General features: G+C 37.4%; 1 protein-coding gene across 2 annotated transcripts; it reads left to right on the top strand.

The window, feature by feature from the left end:
- Nucleotides 1-242: 242 nt before the first annotated feature.
- On the top strand, nucleotides 243-13,588 carry LOC5571015 (transmembrane protein 53-A). 2 transcript variants are annotated; one of them, XM_021853761.1, is made up of 6 exons: nucleotides 243-352; nucleotides 824-1,094; nucleotides 1,645-1,778; nucleotides 12,586-13,017; nucleotides 13,091-13,268; nucleotides 13,333-13,588. In XM_021853761.1, exons 2-6 carry the CDS (start codon nucleotides 879-881, stop codon nucleotides 13,465-13,467), a joined length of 1,095 nt encoding a protein of 364 aa, XP_021709453.1. In that variant the 5' UTR covers nucleotides 243-352; nucleotides 824-878; the 3' UTR covers nucleotides 13,468-13,588. The 2 variants fall into 2 exon arrangements, with proteins under 2 accessions (XP_021709453.1, XP_001653445.1); XM_001653395.2 differs by lacking the exon at nucleotides 243-352 and having other exon boundaries at nucleotides 660-1,094.
- Nucleotides 13,589-18,646: the final 5,058 nt, after the last annotated feature.

Consider the following 18,646-nt stretch of genomic DNA (forward strand, 5'->3'; position numbering starts at 1 on the left):
ACCGAACTTGATATAGAAGTTCAATCCCTAATACCACACGTGTCCCTAAAAATATTACAATATATCACCTGCGGAATTTCATTGAAAACGATTCTGTATGTACAACCACATCATCAAACATGAATAATATTAAAATATGTACTCTCGCACTTAAAACAGATTTTCTGTTTTGAAAATGTTCAAAATCAACATGGCAAAGCTATTTCTCTTCATCTTCCAACACTTTAGACATATCAAACATCTTCTCAAAACCACCACAGCGTAGTTGTGTTACTGATATACTTTAATAGCTTCCAATTCGCATGTGCAGTAGAAGCAGTAAAAGTTTGAAGGTGTCGAAATAAGCATCAGAGTAAGTAAACCAGAAAAAATGTCATATTTTATTAAAAATTGTCATTTATCAATCTCAGAACTGTATTAAAATATGAAGCCAAATAACCTTTAAAGAAATTGAAGTCTAAAATCGCAATTAATAAAGTTTACATGTGCTACAGCGGTTACTTAGATGTCCCTGAACAGTGAACACTCAGCTGTTTGGTTTGCTTCTTGTATATATTGCCTTCCGTATTCGCCTCTCGAAATGAACCACCACATAGAGAGCCAAGTCCATAACAATCATTCCGAAATATTTATGTATTCAATGCTCACTCGTACCGTACCAATTGCAAGTCACCACAGCGTAGACCATTCCCGGCAATCAGTTATTCCGCGAGTATAGCTCCATATGAAGGGTGGTTGGATTGTTGTCTCCCGTCGTGTATTTAAATATTTTTGTATCCGATTCTGACCTTCCTATTTCTGTCGTCTATATCTCCCCGTGAAGGTCGCCGCACGCAGAGGATCCTTGTCTCTCGTGACACGGCGTTCGATACCGTGAAATGTTGCAAGTGTCCTACCGGCTCATCACGCGTGGTCTCAAACACCCGAATACCTTTCGATACCGAAATCAGTGTCTCAAGCTGCAAACGTCGGCCAATCAATTCAACGGAATTGTTCAATTGAGCGGTAATTGCCGGCTAAAGGGTGTTGAACAACGAAACAAGCCACCAACGGGTGCAGTTCCAGCAATTGAGACCCATCGATCGCGAAGTGGGGTAAAGAATTCTTCCAGAGTGTGACCGGCGGTGATTTCAGGGCTGGTAGCGGTCAAGTAGCAAAATAATAGTGACTTTAGTGACTAAAATGAACAAAATAGTGACCAGGGACCTAAAAGTGACATGAATGTATAGTATCTTAACCAACGATAATCACTTAAGATTGCACTTTGATCCAAATCGACAATTTAGCTGGAAAAAAAAAGTTTTCTTCGTTAATAATATCTAGATAAATTTTGCTAGGAATCCCTTACTCTTCAGTTCAAAGCTAATGTTTCTCCAAAACATGTAGAATATCAGCAAAACGAAAATTGTATTGTTGTTAAGTTTAAAGGACAAATGCCGAATTTAATAGCTTTGGTATCAGATCATGAAAATAGTGACTTGTTTTTGAAAAAAAAGTGTCTTTTTGTTGAAAATAAAGACTTTTTATGACCAGGTCAAAAATAGTGACCAAGCAACTAAAAAGTGACTCGCTGCCAGCCATGGGGTTTATAATCAAGTGTTGCGTTGATGAATCAATTGTGTTTCGATACATTCCTATTTGCAGCCAATCGTGATGAGTGCGAGAAATGGCAGTAGCAAGCCGACGCTGGCTACCATTCGAGTGTCCAGCTTGACGAAGAATATGCACTTTTACAGTGCGACTAAACGGAACTGGGACAAGGATTCGAAGAGTTTGAGGTAGGTCGATCGTTGCAGTGTCGGACAAGAGTAATTTACTTTGAGATTTTCAATCTTGTGTGTTTGAACCAGAACCGTTTTTGGCTAGGCTATAAAGTCAAAATTTTCAGTTGTCAAAATCTGAATTCATTTTTTTAATTTAATTTTTCAATTATTCGTTTAAAAACAGCATAAGAAAGCTGTTACATCATCCTTCTGAAATCTTATGATATAGAGATTACGAAACGGTGCACTTCGAAGCCGATCTCCTTAGAGTTTGGACTATGCTATAAACCTATAGCCCCGTAATGTTAATTGTGAAATACGTTCTACATATTTTTTATCGCTTAAATGTCTTCAATGATTTTTATAACCTGTGTGAACGCTATTTGTATGTATGGACTATGTTAAATCAATAATCGCATAAGTGACCTATATTCTAAAACTGCACATTTCCTTAGAACAGCGTAAAAAAAACTATTATGAACCAAAACCAGTCCTTATATAATAGACTGGCCCTTAAACAAAAAAGTTGTAAAACTCAACGAGGCACCCCCTAGATATGAGCCTTAGGGTAAGAGAAACGCTCTCTCAAAATTTCAACTCAATTGGTTGCTCCACCAGCTGGCGCATTCGATTTGAAGTTTGTATGGGATATTCGTCTCAAATATATTGAAAATTGATATTATGTCACTGTTTCGTTCCGTATACTAATTGTTCACGTTCAAATAAGCCCAGAATGACAAATACACTACTTGATACCCTAATGAACATAATTGCAGAAGGTTGTATCTGGATTTAATCTCATTTTCATTACTCTTTCAGTTGTTGAAAGTTAGGCTTAGATCAGCACTCCCGTACAGTCACTTATATGCATGCGACATGTGCCTCAGCTCGCCCAGCGTCATAGGTGGCTATGATGCGCTTAGTGGCTACCTCCAAGCTATGTTGAAGAAATACACGCAGTATTGCATGATATACTTCAGATGATTAAAACACCAACTTTATTAATTTTGATCATGGTACAATCTTCTACAACATTCTTCGCTATTATATCAAGTAGTGTTTTTGACATTCTGGGTCCAATTGAACGCGATCATCAATTTTCCTGAACCAAACAGTAGATGATGTGCTGTTGCTCATATGTTTGAGCTGAAAATCCCATATTAAATTCAATTCAAATGCGCCAGCTCATGGAACGACCAAATGAGCTGAATTTTTCAGAAAGGCTTCCTCTAACCCCAAGAAATAATCCTGGGGGTGCCCCGTGGAATCATACAACTTTATTTTTCTCCCATACTGAGCTGGGCCAGTCTATTATATAAATTACAAATACAAAAAGAAATCTACAAGAAACCACGACAGGAAAAGTGGCTTCCTAAGTTGAACAGACATTATTATAAGATTATTTCTAAGACATATTTTTTAATTTCTCGAGATATTACAAGTATTACTGCTCGTTTTACTGTAGAATTTATTCAAATATTACTCTGAAGATCTCTTCAGGAGATTGTTTTGGGATTTTTCATGAATTTTCCAAGTAATTCTTCAAGAAATTCGTTTTAAACACCTTCAAAAATTCGATCTGGAATTTTTCACATACATTACTTTGGAGATTCCAAAGATCTTTTCAAACATTTTTCAATAAAGTTTCAAATTCTCCAAAAAAATATTCCATTGATTTCCTAGAACTTCCTCCAACATTACCGTTTAGAACACCTTCAAATATTTTATTTTTTCAGTAATTCCTACATTTTGTTATTCTTTTTAAAAAAGTACTCAAGGAATTCTTAAAAGATACAGGAATGTCACCAGGGAAATGTCTTGGACATTTTTCAGAATATTTTGGAGAAAATTGCTGAACATATTCGCGAAGAATTTCGAAAGAAAATTCTAGAGTAACCTCAGATGAAACTTGTGTGATTTCTAAGTATGGGTTGATGAATTCCTACAAAGATCTCTGAAAGAACTCCTATATTGTTGTTAAAATTGTAACTAGAACTTTCTTGATATATTGCTGAGATAACTGAAAAAAAAAAAAATAATGTCATACAAGACGTTTCGTAGAAAATCTTTGATAAAATTCGGATAGTATCCATGAAAAAACTAAATTCTTTGATGAAATTCGGATAGAATCCATGAAAAAACTATCTATGAATCACAGGAACAATTGTCATCGGAGCAACAATTGTAATAATTGCTATAGTATTAACTGGTGTGGAACTTGGAATAAAGTTTTGAAGAATATATGGAGATTTGGAAATTTATTTGAATATTTTTTAGAGACATGTTTGAACCGCAACAATAACATTTTGATGAAATGCTGGGGAAATGCCGTGAGAAAGTTCTGGTGGAACTTAATAAGGAATCCCAGGTCAAATTTATCGAGGAATTTTTGGAAAAGTTTATAATATATTTCATCGAACAATGCCTAGAGCAATTTCAGAGAGTAATCCCTAGAATACATGAAAAAAATAGGTGTAGGAATTATTGAAGGGTTTCTTCGAAAAATGTCGAAACGAAATTTATCAAAAACTCTGTAATGAACCATTGTGAGAGACTGGAGGAATACCCGATTATCCCATTGCAAGGATTTTTTCAGAATAATATCTGTATTATTTTGTCTCTAAAATAATCCGTGGGCTACATCAAATAATAACACACTTGTGATTTTGCTTGCGCAGACAGATAGGTGGAATTAGATGGCGTTTTAAAAAACTTCTGAGTCTCTGGAATTTATTTTTTTGCAATTTCTCATCGTAATAGCCTGTTTTTCATCACGCCAATCTGTCATGAAACGGCCTACTTTCCTGCACTGAAGTATGCAGTGCGCGAATAGTCATTACGCAACTGAAACCAGTGCTTTGATGATCCATTACGCAACGCTTTCTCATTACGCAACTGTTTTGAGTTGCGTAATGGATCATTACATAACATTTTTTTTCACAAAGTGTAAAAGTGATGGTGAATGCATTCCGATATAATTTCTGATACCCTCAAGTGGTCTTCTACGAAATTGCAAAAAATGTTGTACGTAACTCGTTGCAGAACTTGATTTTTACAGCACTCGTCGTAATTATCCTAGTCGGCAAGCCTCGTAGGATAAATTTACGGCTCGTGCTGTACAAATCATCATTCTGCAACTTGTTTCGTAAACTACTATTTCGAAGATGGATTCTTCATGAGCTTTTACCAGGCTTCCAACGTAATAAATTATCTGTATATTGATGCTTATATTAGCAGATGTTATCAGAATTAACAAATATACCTACTTTTCACCCAATATCAATCTTACTGTGGTTATTGCAAGTGCACAATTCCGGTTTCCTGATCCGTTGTGAAAATTTTTGGAGCTCCTAGGTGTACCGATTTATTACCGCAGCTCTAATGGTGATTTTAGAAATACCAAAAGCATTTGCAGCTTTCGGAAATAATTTGCCATTGCTTCAACACCTTTTTTAAATCATCAGCGTTTTATTTGGGCCTCATATTATCGTATGTTTTGGCTGAAATGTGATGAAATTAAAGTTAAAGTTTTGCGTTGTACGGATTAAGATTCAATCTGGAATTATGAATCGAAATCCGTACAGCCCAATAATCCTCCAAAATAGTTATTGTACTGTTCAGAAACTGCATTTACCCCATCGGAATTACAAATACTCACTATTCGGAGACATCGTAATCAACATTTGGTTCAAAAAAGGTCAAATTTCACTATTAATATATTGGAAACTATAATCATTCTTCTTAGCAAATCACTAAGAAGGCACACAAACCAATCATCACAATGATAAGCGGTCACATTTTGATTTTTACAATTTACAAATCATGGGTTGCTTAAATTAAGTTATCATGAACAACAACTTATAACTTTTTGTAATCAGATGTGTAATTTTAAAATGTATTCATTTTGATGTTAAAATAATGAAAATTCAATCAAGTGTTCGGATTTCGGTCCCACACGGTAATGTGCAAAAAAATATAAAAACCTTGCACTATGTTTCATATGCTCATGAACTGCAACTGTACTTTCCCTTACCAACATGGCAATCTTAAGTTCTGCTTCCTTGCCTAAACTGCCTCAAAATAATTTCCCTGAGTGTAGCCGAAATTTCATGAGAATTTCAGGTTTCTTTCAGGTTGAATAAAAGTCCCTGATAATTTCAGGTTTTCCAGGTAGTAGACACCCTGGTCACGCTCCAAGGAGGGAGGGTCGAGCCAAGCGGGATAGCTTTACAAAAAATTCGGAGGACTCATAAAAAAGTGTGACAGACTCCAGGGAGTCGAAACAGTTGAAATTTAGCGTGACATAATTTGTGTATAACTGATCTATATCACTTTTATCTCTTGATCGGAACATCCTATTTTTTTTTTCACAACGTTTTTCAATAAAACATTTTTTCGAAACAAATTGCTTGTAGACCATTGCTTGAGAACATGTTTGAGCAGATTGATATATACATTTTTTATTACATTCAAAATCTGTACAGATGAAAAGAAACCTTTTTTGCCTATCAACTAAAATTCAAAGCTATGACATGTAGTTTTTCGACAACAATTTGATTGCAGTAGTTCAGAGAAATCCAAGTTCTAAAAATGATTTAGATATATTCAAAGTAATAAAATATATTTTTTGCGGCTTTTAGAAATTCAGTGAATATGTTTGGGCATAAATAGTAATTTTTGAATACACTCAAAATTTCTTTTACACAGAAATAGGGTAGGTGTACCAGTTATGGACATAGTGGTTCCCTATTTCGCCATACGTGATTACTTGAGTGTCTTCACATTTTGTAAGGTTTTGTGTGTTGTAGTAGTGAGATTTACGAAATCAAAATCTCACATATGTGCAAATAAGGAACCGCTATGGTCATAGCTGGTACACTTTCCCTACTTATTTTCTTATAATTATTTGCCTATAAATCGGGGGCGTATGTATAACTTGCATTTAAAACATAATTAAAACCATCAAGTTTTTGATAGTATTTTCAGTTAAATTATTTTGGAGTGTATCATAAAGAAGCGTTTAAAATTGTTCTACAGGCAAACGGGATGAACATTTAGAATTACTCGTATTATTTTTTAATGAAAGAAGTTTTAAGTGTAAACCAAAATGTATATATCTGCTCAAACATATTCACTGAACTCGTACAATCTAATTTATGCCGAAACAGCTACATGGTATCACTATGAAATTTAATGTATATGCAAACAGGTTGAAGGAACTAGGATCTATTGAATTTTTATAATTAAAATAAATTTTGAGTGTGTCTATTATTATATGAAAATGATCTCCGGACTTCTTCTGCTTCTTATTTCTTGGGAGGTGATGGTTCGCCGGATTATTGCAATTAAAATAATTTGCTCATGAGCTTTGGTTTGAGCGCCATTACTCGCTTTCTGAAACGAGAAGTATAAATTGACCCTGTACGATAGCAAACCCCCAGAAACTACAACCCTGCCATGCATATGCAATCCATCTACTGCACTGTTGTTTACGATGGATGACCTACATAGTTTGCAGACCAACCGAGCTATGAGATTATGATTATCCGTTGTTCCTTCTAACGGCTGAGCTGGTTACCTAATAATAGTTATCTTCTACCGTATGATCGACCCAGCAGCTGTACTCTCATCTGTAGACGATCACCGTTGCATGTCGGGATACGAAAGAACGGAGATGCTGAATGTGATCTAATAGACTGACGACCACCCGATCGCCAACAGGAGAGTTTCTACACCAGCAGGTGACCGAGGTCCAGTGATGACTCGATACATCGATGTTTTTCAGTTTCATTCGATCGTCGTCAGGAGTTGATCGCCCTCATCATTTCAAATTTGTTAGATGTAGTCGTTGAAAAATAAATGTAGTGAATGTAGTCTGTGCTTGTTTAAAATAAAGTGTTTTGTTGTACTTTAAGCCTTTAACTGCGAGTGTTGCTAACCATTGTGCCCCTGAAGAAAACTAAAACCTCCAAGGAAACCCTCTAGAAACCCCAACCCAGGTCAAGCACAGAAATCAGCAACACTGGCTAGAGGAGCCACACACCCGGTGAGCGACAACGACCCGTGCAAAGCCCAACATCAAAAAGAAAGCAAGTCGAAAACATATCATGTTTTCAGCATCGAGTTGATATCATAATTTGTTATCAATTTTTCATTGAAATATTCGATATCATATTTTGTTTTTGTTCTGCTATCATTTTAAATTTTTGGTAATGTTTTCATTTTATATAATTATAAATTTATTCGTGCTACATGTATAAGCACTATGAGAATATAAAAATGAAGCATTTATTTTGTCGCAGACTCGTTTTAATATCATTCGAAAATATTTACATCTCAATGAGTTGTCATTTTGCCCTCCATGATAGCAGTAACAGTTTTAAATTTGCAGTAACTGATAGCATAATTAGTTTTCAATTTATTTTCATGCGTACATTTTTCTGCTCTCAGTTTTGATATTTTAACCGTTAAAACGACCAAAATGACAGCAAACTGATTTATCAAAATGGATCATTGAAGGTAGTTTTTGCAAGTGCTCACCGCATCAAAACAATGGCGCCACTGTATATGGGATTTAACATTGTGACAGCATTGCTGTTCTGTCAAACACACAAGGCTACGGTGGCGCTATCTATGCTTTTCATAGCAGTCGTTTTGGTTATTTTAATGATCCATTCGCGACATCACAACATTAAAATTAGTTTTCAATATGATCTCAAGCTTTGCTTGGGATATTAGCCACGTCCATAGGTCCCCCCAGTATTGGAGTCGGTAGGATGCTCCACTAGCAGAAGGTAACGGCCGATTATCCAACAGACCCAACCTTATAATACAAGAGTAGCCCAGATTTTATTGAAAATAAACTGTTTAATCAACACCGCTAGCGCATGAAAGCTCACCATAGTAGCATGTCCGAAAGAACTTGAAACTATTGAGAGTTACAGGCCCAAAGCCTTGATAAAGGTGGATGGTTGTGATGGCTATAACTGTGGTCATCATGTAAATAACAAACGGATAATGCTGTATCGTGGCAGCACCGAGGCTGCCAAGCCTCTCTAGCAGGATGTAGGTAGTGCAACCCTGGTTAGGTGGCCTATCGAAGACTCTTCACCAACCCAGAAAGGCAAAAGTAGAGCAAATGGATTGATTTTACAGCAACAGACCCGGCAACGAATAAAGGACAACGATTGGAAAGTTGGATCTTGGAACGTGAGCGTGGAACGTGAACGTGGCAGCTATCCAGGAAATACGCTGGCCGAGAATCGGAGAACGCGAATTCCGACCCCATCGCCAACACTTCATTCAAGTACCACATCTACTACAGCGGTGGCGACAGAGCAGAACGTGGAGTTGGCTTCATAGTGATTGGGAAGCAGATGAAATGAATTATTCGGTGGAAACCGGTAAGCGACCGAATCTGTGTGTTGAGAATGAAGGGCACGTTCTTCAACTACATCCTGATCAGCATATATGCGCCAACGAACGATAAGCCCGATGACATGAAAGATGAGTTCTATAAGAGCCTGGATAGGGCCTACGGAGAGTGCCCAAAACAAGACGTCAAGATAGTCATCGGCGACGCAAATGCGCAGATCGGGAAAGAAGATTTTTTCCGACCCGTCATTGGAACGGAAAGCCTTCATTCCGTTACCAATGATAATGGCCTGATAAGGGCAATCAGCAATATCTACTTCGCACGAAAGAATATCCGCAAACACACCTGGCGACACCCGAGTGGCGATGCCTGCTCCCAAATAGACCACGTGCTGGTTGATGGGCAACATTTCTCAGATGTCACGGTTGTCAGGACCTTCCGAGGCCATAATATCGACTCGGATCATTATCTCGTTGTAGCTAAAATTCGGGCGCAACGAGTTCCACAACAAACAATACGCTGCGCTTCAATATACAACGCTTGTCGACTGATGGAGTAAATGCACAGTACTGTCAACAACTAGACAAGCAGTTGGGAAGAATCAACGTTTCTGTAGACGTCGACAGCCTGTGGGATCCTATCCACGAAGCTGTGACAACAACGGCGCGGGATTGGCACTGGTCAACGACGAAGACAAAACGACTGGTTCGATGAAGTGTGCCAGAGAGTGACAGACATGAAGAATGTCGCCAGAAGCCATATGCTTGTGGCCGGTACCCGACAGAACAGAGAGCGGTACAGGACAGCGAGAGCCGAAGAAAAGCGAAACCACCGCAGAAAGAAAAGGCAGCACGAAGAAAGTGTGGTAGCTGACGCTCAAGAAAGCATGAACCGGAATGATAGGCGGAGATTCTATGCAACGGTCAATGGTGCGCGGCACAATACCGTACCAGTGCCCGCCATGTGCAATGATCGAGAAGGGAATTTGCTGATCGATAAAACGGCGGTGGCTGCCAGGTGGAAGGAGCACTTTCAGCAATTGATGAACGATGAAAATGGAAATGTATCGAGGAACATGATGAACATTGATGATGACGATCAAGCTGTGGACCATTGACCATATGAGAGGTTAAAAAGGCTATCAGCGAGCTGAAGAACTATAAGGCTGCTGGGAAGGACGAGATCCCGGTCGAGCTTCTCAAGCACGGAAGTGAGCAGCTTTACCAGTCGATCCACCGAGTACTTCTGAAAGTATGGGAGGACGAAGAATTGCCAACCGGCTGGTTGGATGGCCTCTTCCGCTCTATCTACAAGAAAGGACACAGACTGGAGTGTGCCAATTACAGAGGAATTACCCTGCTGAATTCGGCGTACAAAATTCTGTCGCGTTTAACAGACTGAGACCGCTCGAGGAGTCCTTCGTCGGCAAATACCAAGCTGGTTCTCGTGAGGGCCGATCGACAACGGACCAGATGTTTAGCTTGCCAATGATCCTAGATAAATTCCGGGAATATAACTTGCAGACTCATCATCTGTTATTGATTTAAAGGCGGCGTACGACTCAGTGAAAAGCAATGAGCTTTGGCAGATAATGTCTGAACATGGTTTTCCGGCGAAACTAATTAGGCTGATACGTGCTACGCTGGATGGTTCGAAATCAAGTGTTCGAATCGCAGACGGAGTGTCAACCTCGTTTGTGACATTAAACGGGTTGAAGCAGGGAGACGCACTTTCGAATTTACTGTTCAACATTGGTGCTATTAGGAGATCTGGCGTGCAGAGAAATGGCACTATTATCACAAGGTCGCACATGCCCCTCTATCTTTGCTGACGATATAGACCTAATTGGAATCGATCGCAGGTCGGTGGAATAGGCTTTCGTGCCTCTGAAGAGGGAGACAGCGAGGATAGGCCTGACCATTAATTCTACCAAAACGAAGTACATGGTTGCAGGTAGAGATAGAGTCAGGCATGGTGGTGTAGGTGCTGAGGTAGTGTTTGAAGTTGTTGAAGAATTTGTTTACCTTGGAACACTTGTGACATGTGACATCGACGTTTCCCGTGAATTGGAAAGGCGTGATGCGGCTGCGAATAGGGCCTTTTACGGACTACGTAACCAGCTTAGGACCCACAGCTTGCAAATGGAATCAAAATTCGCCCTGTATAAAACATTGATTTATCCGGTGGCTCTCTATGGGCACGAAGCGTGGACGTTGAAAGAGTCAGACCGGAAAGCTCTCGGTGTTTTCGAACGTAAAGTGCTGCGTGTAAAATACGGCAGACTTCAGTGGGCTGATCACTTAGTGCGAATGTCGGAAGAAAGAATTGCGAAAATAATATTCAGCAGAGAACCAGGTAGAGGTCGGCGGCTTCGGGGAAGACCACGAATACGCAGTGGAAGAGGTCCTGGAAGAGGAACAGTCCCTGCAAAAAGTTTCGTTTTTAGTTCAAAATCATTTCGTTGAAAACGACGAAATTCACATCCTCTGGATGATTTCACATTTTAATTCACAGCAAGGGTGCGTCGTCGATTAAGCACACATAATGAAAAGAACAAAACAGGAAATTTTCTTTTAGTTTTAAATATTCTCTAACTTTTCGTAGCACAATGATCGTAATCGAATGCGGTTACGCCACTTTTTCCAATATTTATTTTAAAAAAGCACTGACCGTCACAATCAGATCTCATAACATTATCTAATATGCTTTCACATCGTATTTTATGAGAATCCTAACGAAAAAAAAAACTATTCGGGTGGCACAGCACCTGTCGCACCACCACCGGAGTCACGTTAAACTCTACCACGCAAAAAGACACAATCCATCTTCAAATTTAATTTTCGCAAACAATAAACATTTTTACCATTTTTTAAAACTTTTGCATGAACATTTGCAATTGGCACCATCGGCCGATTATATTTTTCACCATCCGAATTGAAAATACGCAGAATCGAAATCATTGCTCCGATCCCGTATTATTGCAATCAAATTAATGTCGAAAAAGCTACATGTCATTGCTTTACATTTTGGCAAACGATTAAGAAAAGAGGTATTTGTTAATTCTTTTCAGCAATATGTGAAACTTATTTCAAAAAACTTTGTCGAAGATATTAAACCTCTAGCATGCATATTCAGGGCACTAAAGACTTTAGCTGTCGAAATCAGCTAACTAAGCTAATCCGTGATGCTCGAAATATTGTTTTCAAATGTATGTGCTATTTTTCTTACTATTTACAATTATTCGAATCTGAGACACTTAGTATAATACCGTTTTAGATAAGATTTGACACTATTCTCTTCAGTTTACAAAAAATGTATTGGTTCAATTGCTCTAGGATAATTTTTTTTTCAAGCAGTACAAAACTTGAGGATATTTTTGATCCCGGGGATCCTAGTGTTAAGAACACTATACCAATTAATTAACATCTTTCTCACTTGCATCAACAGACTAAACGAACAGCTGGACAAACCACTGGTGCTCATCCTAGCTTGGCTGCAAGCAACGGAAAAACATCTTCGAAAATTTGCCGAATTTTACGTGGAGCAAGGTTTCGAGGTTCTAGTCGCGCACATCAGCCCATGGCAGCTGATGTGGCCGGTACATGGTACCCAGGCCGTAGCCTGTGATATAGTAAAGTTTCTCAAAAATAACGACCTAGAACGTGGCGTGGTGCTCCACGGTTTCTCCGTCGGTGGTTACCTTTGGGGCGAATGCTTAGTCAAAATCCACGAGAACGAAAGCAACAAAGGCATTTTCAACAAGATCAAGGGTCAAATCTGGGACAGTGCAGCAGATATAACGGAAATCCCAGTCGGAGTCCCTCATGCCGTTTTGCCGAAAAACCCTACCCTGCAAAATGTTTTACGCGGCTATATAACGTAAGTACATTATCGTACGATTGAGCTCAAATCTTATCTGGCTTAACCCTTCTCTAATCTACTTCTGTTTTAGCTACCACTTGAAGCTTTTCCACGAGGAGGCTACACAGTATTACGAAAAATGTACTAAGATATATTTTTATGAACCGGCAATCTGCCCAGCTCTGCTTCTGATCTCCAAAACGGATCCCGTAGGAACGGAAGCTGCCAACAAGCGGCTTATGGCTGCTTGGGAATCCATAGGCATTAAGGTACATCTCTCGACCTTCCCTAATCACTATTTCTAATCCGTCATTTATCTCTCTATACTCATAGACAACGATGAAGTGCTGGGATCGTTCACCTCACGTAGGCCACTTCCACAAACACCGTGAAGAATACATCGAGCTACTGCTGGCTCATCTCAGTTCCCTCAACATTGCAGGCTATTTTCCGAAGGCAAAACTGTAACCGGAAACCATCATTCCATGACCTGTGATAAGAATCGATAAACCTCTCTGATGAACATTAATTTGGCAAAGCTCCGACCAAAAATAAATAATTACTGTCTGTGTGTTTAAATATCTCGAAATGTGATGAGATGTGTCGTATGTTACCATGCCGGTTGAATTTGATTTTTTGTCGCCGATTACGCACTTTGATTATCGCTTGGTGATAGGTACCTAATGATATATTTATAGCTACCGTTTCCATTCCGATGCGATGATTTCCTAATCAAAATGTGTAGGAAATTTTTTTGTAATTTCACTACGAATTCCGTTTTCATTTATGTGTTTGGTCCATGTCATTTTTTTACAAACTTTGGATACCACTGTGAAAAAAATAGAACAAGACTCAATGCAACCTTATTGAATAGTAGTTTATTAAATCCCTTATTAGTATGGGCCCCTTTCACAAATTTCGTTACAGACATAAAGCATTAAAAGGGGGTGGGTGGGTGTCACAATGGTCAATTTTGGCGTTATGGAATTTGTGAATGAACCATATCATTTAATACATTATATTCATTTCTTATATCTAGCTATTCTGTGTTAGTCAAGACCTGGGAGAGAGAAACCAATACAAAATTTCTCTACGTCACAGTGAGCCGAGATTTTGGTGTCACGAACTGTCACTGCGAGCCCAGATCTTAAACAATGGACAAACATGATAAAAGCGCGTAATTAGCCAAAGCATATTTTTGCATTTCATCAAAAGTAGTAAAAATCAAATTAGAATCAATTTATGCTCATTTAAAAGTATCGTCACGAAAGTACCGTTTATTCTAATTGAATATAACGTATTGGAATAAGGCTCTTTTCACTGTTTTCAATAAAACTGAAAATTAAACGCATAGAAAACTGCCCCTTTTTCAATGTTTGTCCAGAAAGATCGAAGGTACACAACAAATGAAAACTAGCAATTTTCGCCAAGCCTGCCTTGATTGTCGTTGACAAACTGGAGTTATCTTGCAGCATGGAAAAAAAAAGTTTCAAATTTCGTGTGTACTATCTGTGCCTCCCTCCCAGTCCCCCCACCTAGGGGGTGCGAACTGGATATCAACAAGCAGCCAAGCTGCTATCAAGCTCAAATTTTCATCAAAATGATTCGAGTATGCCTAGAAATGTGTAGCCATTATTTCGTCACGCTAAAAACTGGTATGCATTTTATGTGACACAAAAACTATCAACTGTTGAAAAAACGTTTACTTGGTGTTATTGATGCGTAAATTTTTCAACACTTTTGTGAAATATATTTTTTACAAACAAACTATCTGATTCAGCTAATTTATTGAACTTATTGCCTGCATCAAACTGCAAAAGCTTTGTATGAAGTTATTTAAGTGTGCATCTAGAAAATGGTTTCCTGCGAGACAAGCAAACAAACAACTGTTAGCACTGGTAGAAAAAAAATGTGTTTAAATTGAATGACCAAAATGTTGGAGACCGCACCCCTCAGGTCAAGACTATAATTTGTATTTGGTAAAACTAATTACAGCTTTTATCAACTTTTTCTTAAAAATCTATCACAAATAATTTGCCATAGCAGTTCAGGATTCTAAAACTAGAAGAGTTTTTTGAGAACTTACGAAAAAATGGTGCAAAAATATCGAGAAACAAAAAAAAATTCGAGGTTTGAATATTTTTTTGACGTTAAAATATGAAGCTGCCGGTAGAGGGGTTAATTCACCAGCTTATTTTAAATAGATTAAAATTTGTGCCTAAAATCATTGATAACTATTTTTGGAGTCACCTTCAAAATTCTATGTAGAACCTGCTGCTTGGTATTACAACATCTAGTCCATATTGGTCTAAATTAAAGATCAAAAACTTAACCTGAAGAGAAAAATTTTTTTTTTCTGATTACGAAAAGAACTTCGACTGACCGGGAATCGAACCCAGACACCTTCAGAATGGCTTTTCTTTGTAGCTGCGGACTCTCACCACTCGGCTAAGGAAGGCCCCACATACTTAACATCAATTTTTGGGATTTTTCCATGAACGGTGTTTGGCATTAACGTCCCCATTGACAATAGCCTTCCATAGCCTTGTGGTAACGTCAACGGCTACAAAGCAAAGCATGCTACAGGTGTCTCGGTTCGATTACCGTTCGGTTCAGGATCTTTTTGTAATTAAAATTTTCTTTACCTCCCATAGCATAAAGTATCATCGTGATTGCTACACAAGAAGTATACGAATACGAAAATGGCATCTTTGTCGAAAGAGCCTTCTGTTAAAAACTGTTTTTTAACTTAGTTCACTGAGCTGAGAAGCAGGCTCTGTTTGACAAAAAATAACAGCAAACCATTTTTTTGTCTAAGCCTTTTTCTTGCAATTACATCCAGGCCAAGAAAGAGAACAAGACAAAAATAGTTTAACATCAATTTTTGTAAATCATTTTGAACTTACCTTCCAGTGCATTTGAAAAGCGTTTAAAAGTAAAATGTTTCAACAGAAATAATCGAAGTTTTTCAAAATTTTGATTTTAATTGGTTAAAAAAGTTGATGTTTATATGTACGCCTATGAATGATGATAGCGACTCTACTCCATCCAGTTGATCATTTCCTTTCAAAGCCCGAGCATTACATTTTAAAATATTCCTTGGATTCAATTAAAAAATGTAATCTGATTACAATTTTATTAGTAAATTTCACAATTACTTGTACAGCTTCAGCAGGGCTGGTAGTGATTAAGTGTCTTGAAAACAGGAGTTTAAGAGACGCTTGCTTCAAAAAAGAGACCAAACAGGAAACAAAAAATGCAAACATTAATCAGTAGATAAGAGCTTTTGTTTCCTTAGTAGTGGCCCCGGCAAACTTCGTCTTGCCATCAAGTAGGCTGTTTAAAAACGTCATGTAATTTTTCATACAAAATTACACATTGGTTTTCTCCCATTTTCCCGATTATTCTGTAGACTTTCCCAAACTTTTTCCTCGCATGATTACGTCGCATCCTTTGTCGAGTGCAACGGTGAAAAACTTACGTAAATGCGTCCATCCGTTCTCAAGTTATTTCGTGACATATAAACACCACTCCATTTTTATTTATATAGAAGATAGATAGTATCTGTTTGAATCATATAATCTTACTGTTTTGGGAATTCATCGTGACATTACAAGCACTTTTTCATATTTATTTTTCTGCAGTAGTTTCATCAGAAATTAAACCAGGCATTATTTGCCCTGAGTTTTATTCAGAACTTTCGAAGACATTTCTACAACAGCTTTCTAAAAATACCTCCAAGAATTTAACCTGGAGTTTTTCCAAGGGTAATCACAAGAATTGATTTTGGGTAATTTGGCCGAACGTCGTTTGGTCGAACGTAAATAAGCCGAAATAATAAAATTAAAGAATATACTAAAGTATTCATATTAATAATAAGTTCCGAAGCTACAGTACTGTTCTAAATAAAAGCAATGCAACTTTGAATGCTCCAGTTTTGTTCCTTTTCAAACTATCGAGTTAAAATTTTCTCAACAGAACTACAAATATGTTCGATTTCGAAACCACAAAATTTAAAACTTTTTAAGCCCCTGCAGGAAAGTGACACACTAGGTGAAATTGTTCGAAGTTATACCAGTTTACAAAATTAGATTCCCGCTTGACATTAAGTTTTTAAATTTTATATTTGAACAACCTCTCCCTAATGAGGGGGATTCATGTAACCTCTGTTTAAAAAGTTATCTATCAATGCGTTGACATCTTAAACATCGAACAATTCAAAACTTTCAATCTAGAAATATTATAAAACATGAATAAGCGTTTATGTCAACACTTAAAGTGACGAACCATCCATAGTTTGTTTAACAAATACATGAAAAATACATGTAATGATACAAATGTGTTATTACAAGCAAGGAACGAGCTCACCAGTTGGTAATCCATCCTCGACTGAACAGTCACAATCTAAGCGTCAACACGCATAAGCAGGGATATAAAATCACTTCGATGGCGCGCGGATGAAGTGCCAACTGAAAAAAATCACTCGGAGCGCACGAAAAATGAATCGGACAGCTTGGGCCTTCGCAAAGCATTACCCGGAAGAATAGTCTTGTATGAAGTAAAGTTGAATCTCGGATGAAATTGCTAGGGGTGGGACAGCCTACTGATCTTGAGCTAGATCCCGAGCTGTTTTTGAGCAACTCTGAGTAACTCGGTTTGCTCGGCTCCATGTAAGCATAGCAACAATAAGCGTGGAGTTGTTTGTTTCTTAGTGAAAATTTTTCGCGTCGTGTCACAATGCAGTCGTAAAACCTTGTCAGAGGTCTTTTGCTGAGTGGGATACCAGAATTTCTTTCAGAATAGTTTAAAAACAACGGATCTACTACTAGAAAGTATATTGGAAGAGAGTTAGGAGAGCTAGCTTCTTTTGAATAAATTTTCCCCAAATCAATATAAACTTTGCTATGATTCAGTAGAACTTTCGTGACAACTTCGCCACTGATTCACTGCGAGCCCGAGCACTAGTCTAGAGCAATACTATCAAATAAACACATAAAAAAATTTGTTTTCCTTTATTTCGATTTTTTTTCAAAATTTGTAATGTTTTATAAAATTATAACTTTTTTGTCCATAATTCTTCCATTATGAAACATTGTGCAGTAAATCACATAAGTTGTCCCCTTAAACATGTCCAAAAATAATAAAAATTACAGATGCATTTTCATAGAAAATCGATTTTAATTTTCTTTATTAAAAAAATCTGTCATTATATTTTAGAACTATGTATTAGCTTCAAATTTTCATTTGAAAATATCGTTTATATTTTTTACCGTGCACTCTTTTTTCAATACTTAAGCATAAATGTTTTGATCAAACGATAAACGATTTAGCTACGATTCGCTCAATCAAAATATTTTTTTTCTGGAATGGAGAAACACGAAATATGCTTGAAAAGGGCCTATTTTTCTTTTTTTATTTGAAAATTTTATATAAATATGAGTATATCTCGAAATTGATGCAACCTAGAAAAAATTTACTTAAGTACTGTTCGATTGCAATTTTTCTGTACTTTCAAATAATCACATAAAAATATTGTTTTCCTCTATTTCGATTTTTTTTCAAAATCTGTAATTTAAAAAAAAAATCATAATTTTGTCCATAATTCTTCCATTTTGAAACATTGTGCAATAAATCACATAAGTTGTCC

This window comes from Aedes aegypti, chromosome 3, assembly GCF_002204515.2.
Source record: "Aedes aegypti strain LVP_AGWG chromosome 3, AaegL5.0 Primary Assembly, whole genome shotgun sequence".
Classification (NCBI taxonomy): Eukaryota; Metazoa; Arthropoda; class Insecta; order Diptera; family Culicidae; genus Aedes; species Aedes aegypti.

Bases quoted from the DNA above. Each gene is read 5' to 3' on its own strand.
- LOC5571015 (XM_021853761.1), top strand. From the start codon at position 879: ATGTTGCAAGTGTCCTACCGGCTCATCACGCGTGGTCTCAAACACCCG. The intron at 1,095-1,644 runs GTAAAGAATTCT...TCCTATTTGCAG, and splicing joins CCCATCGATCGCGAAGTGGG to CCAATCGTGATGAGTGCGAG. The intron at 13,018-13,090 runs GTAAGTACATTA...CTTCTGTTTTAG, and splicing joins GTTTTACGCGGCTATATAAC to CTACCACTTGAAGCTTTTCC.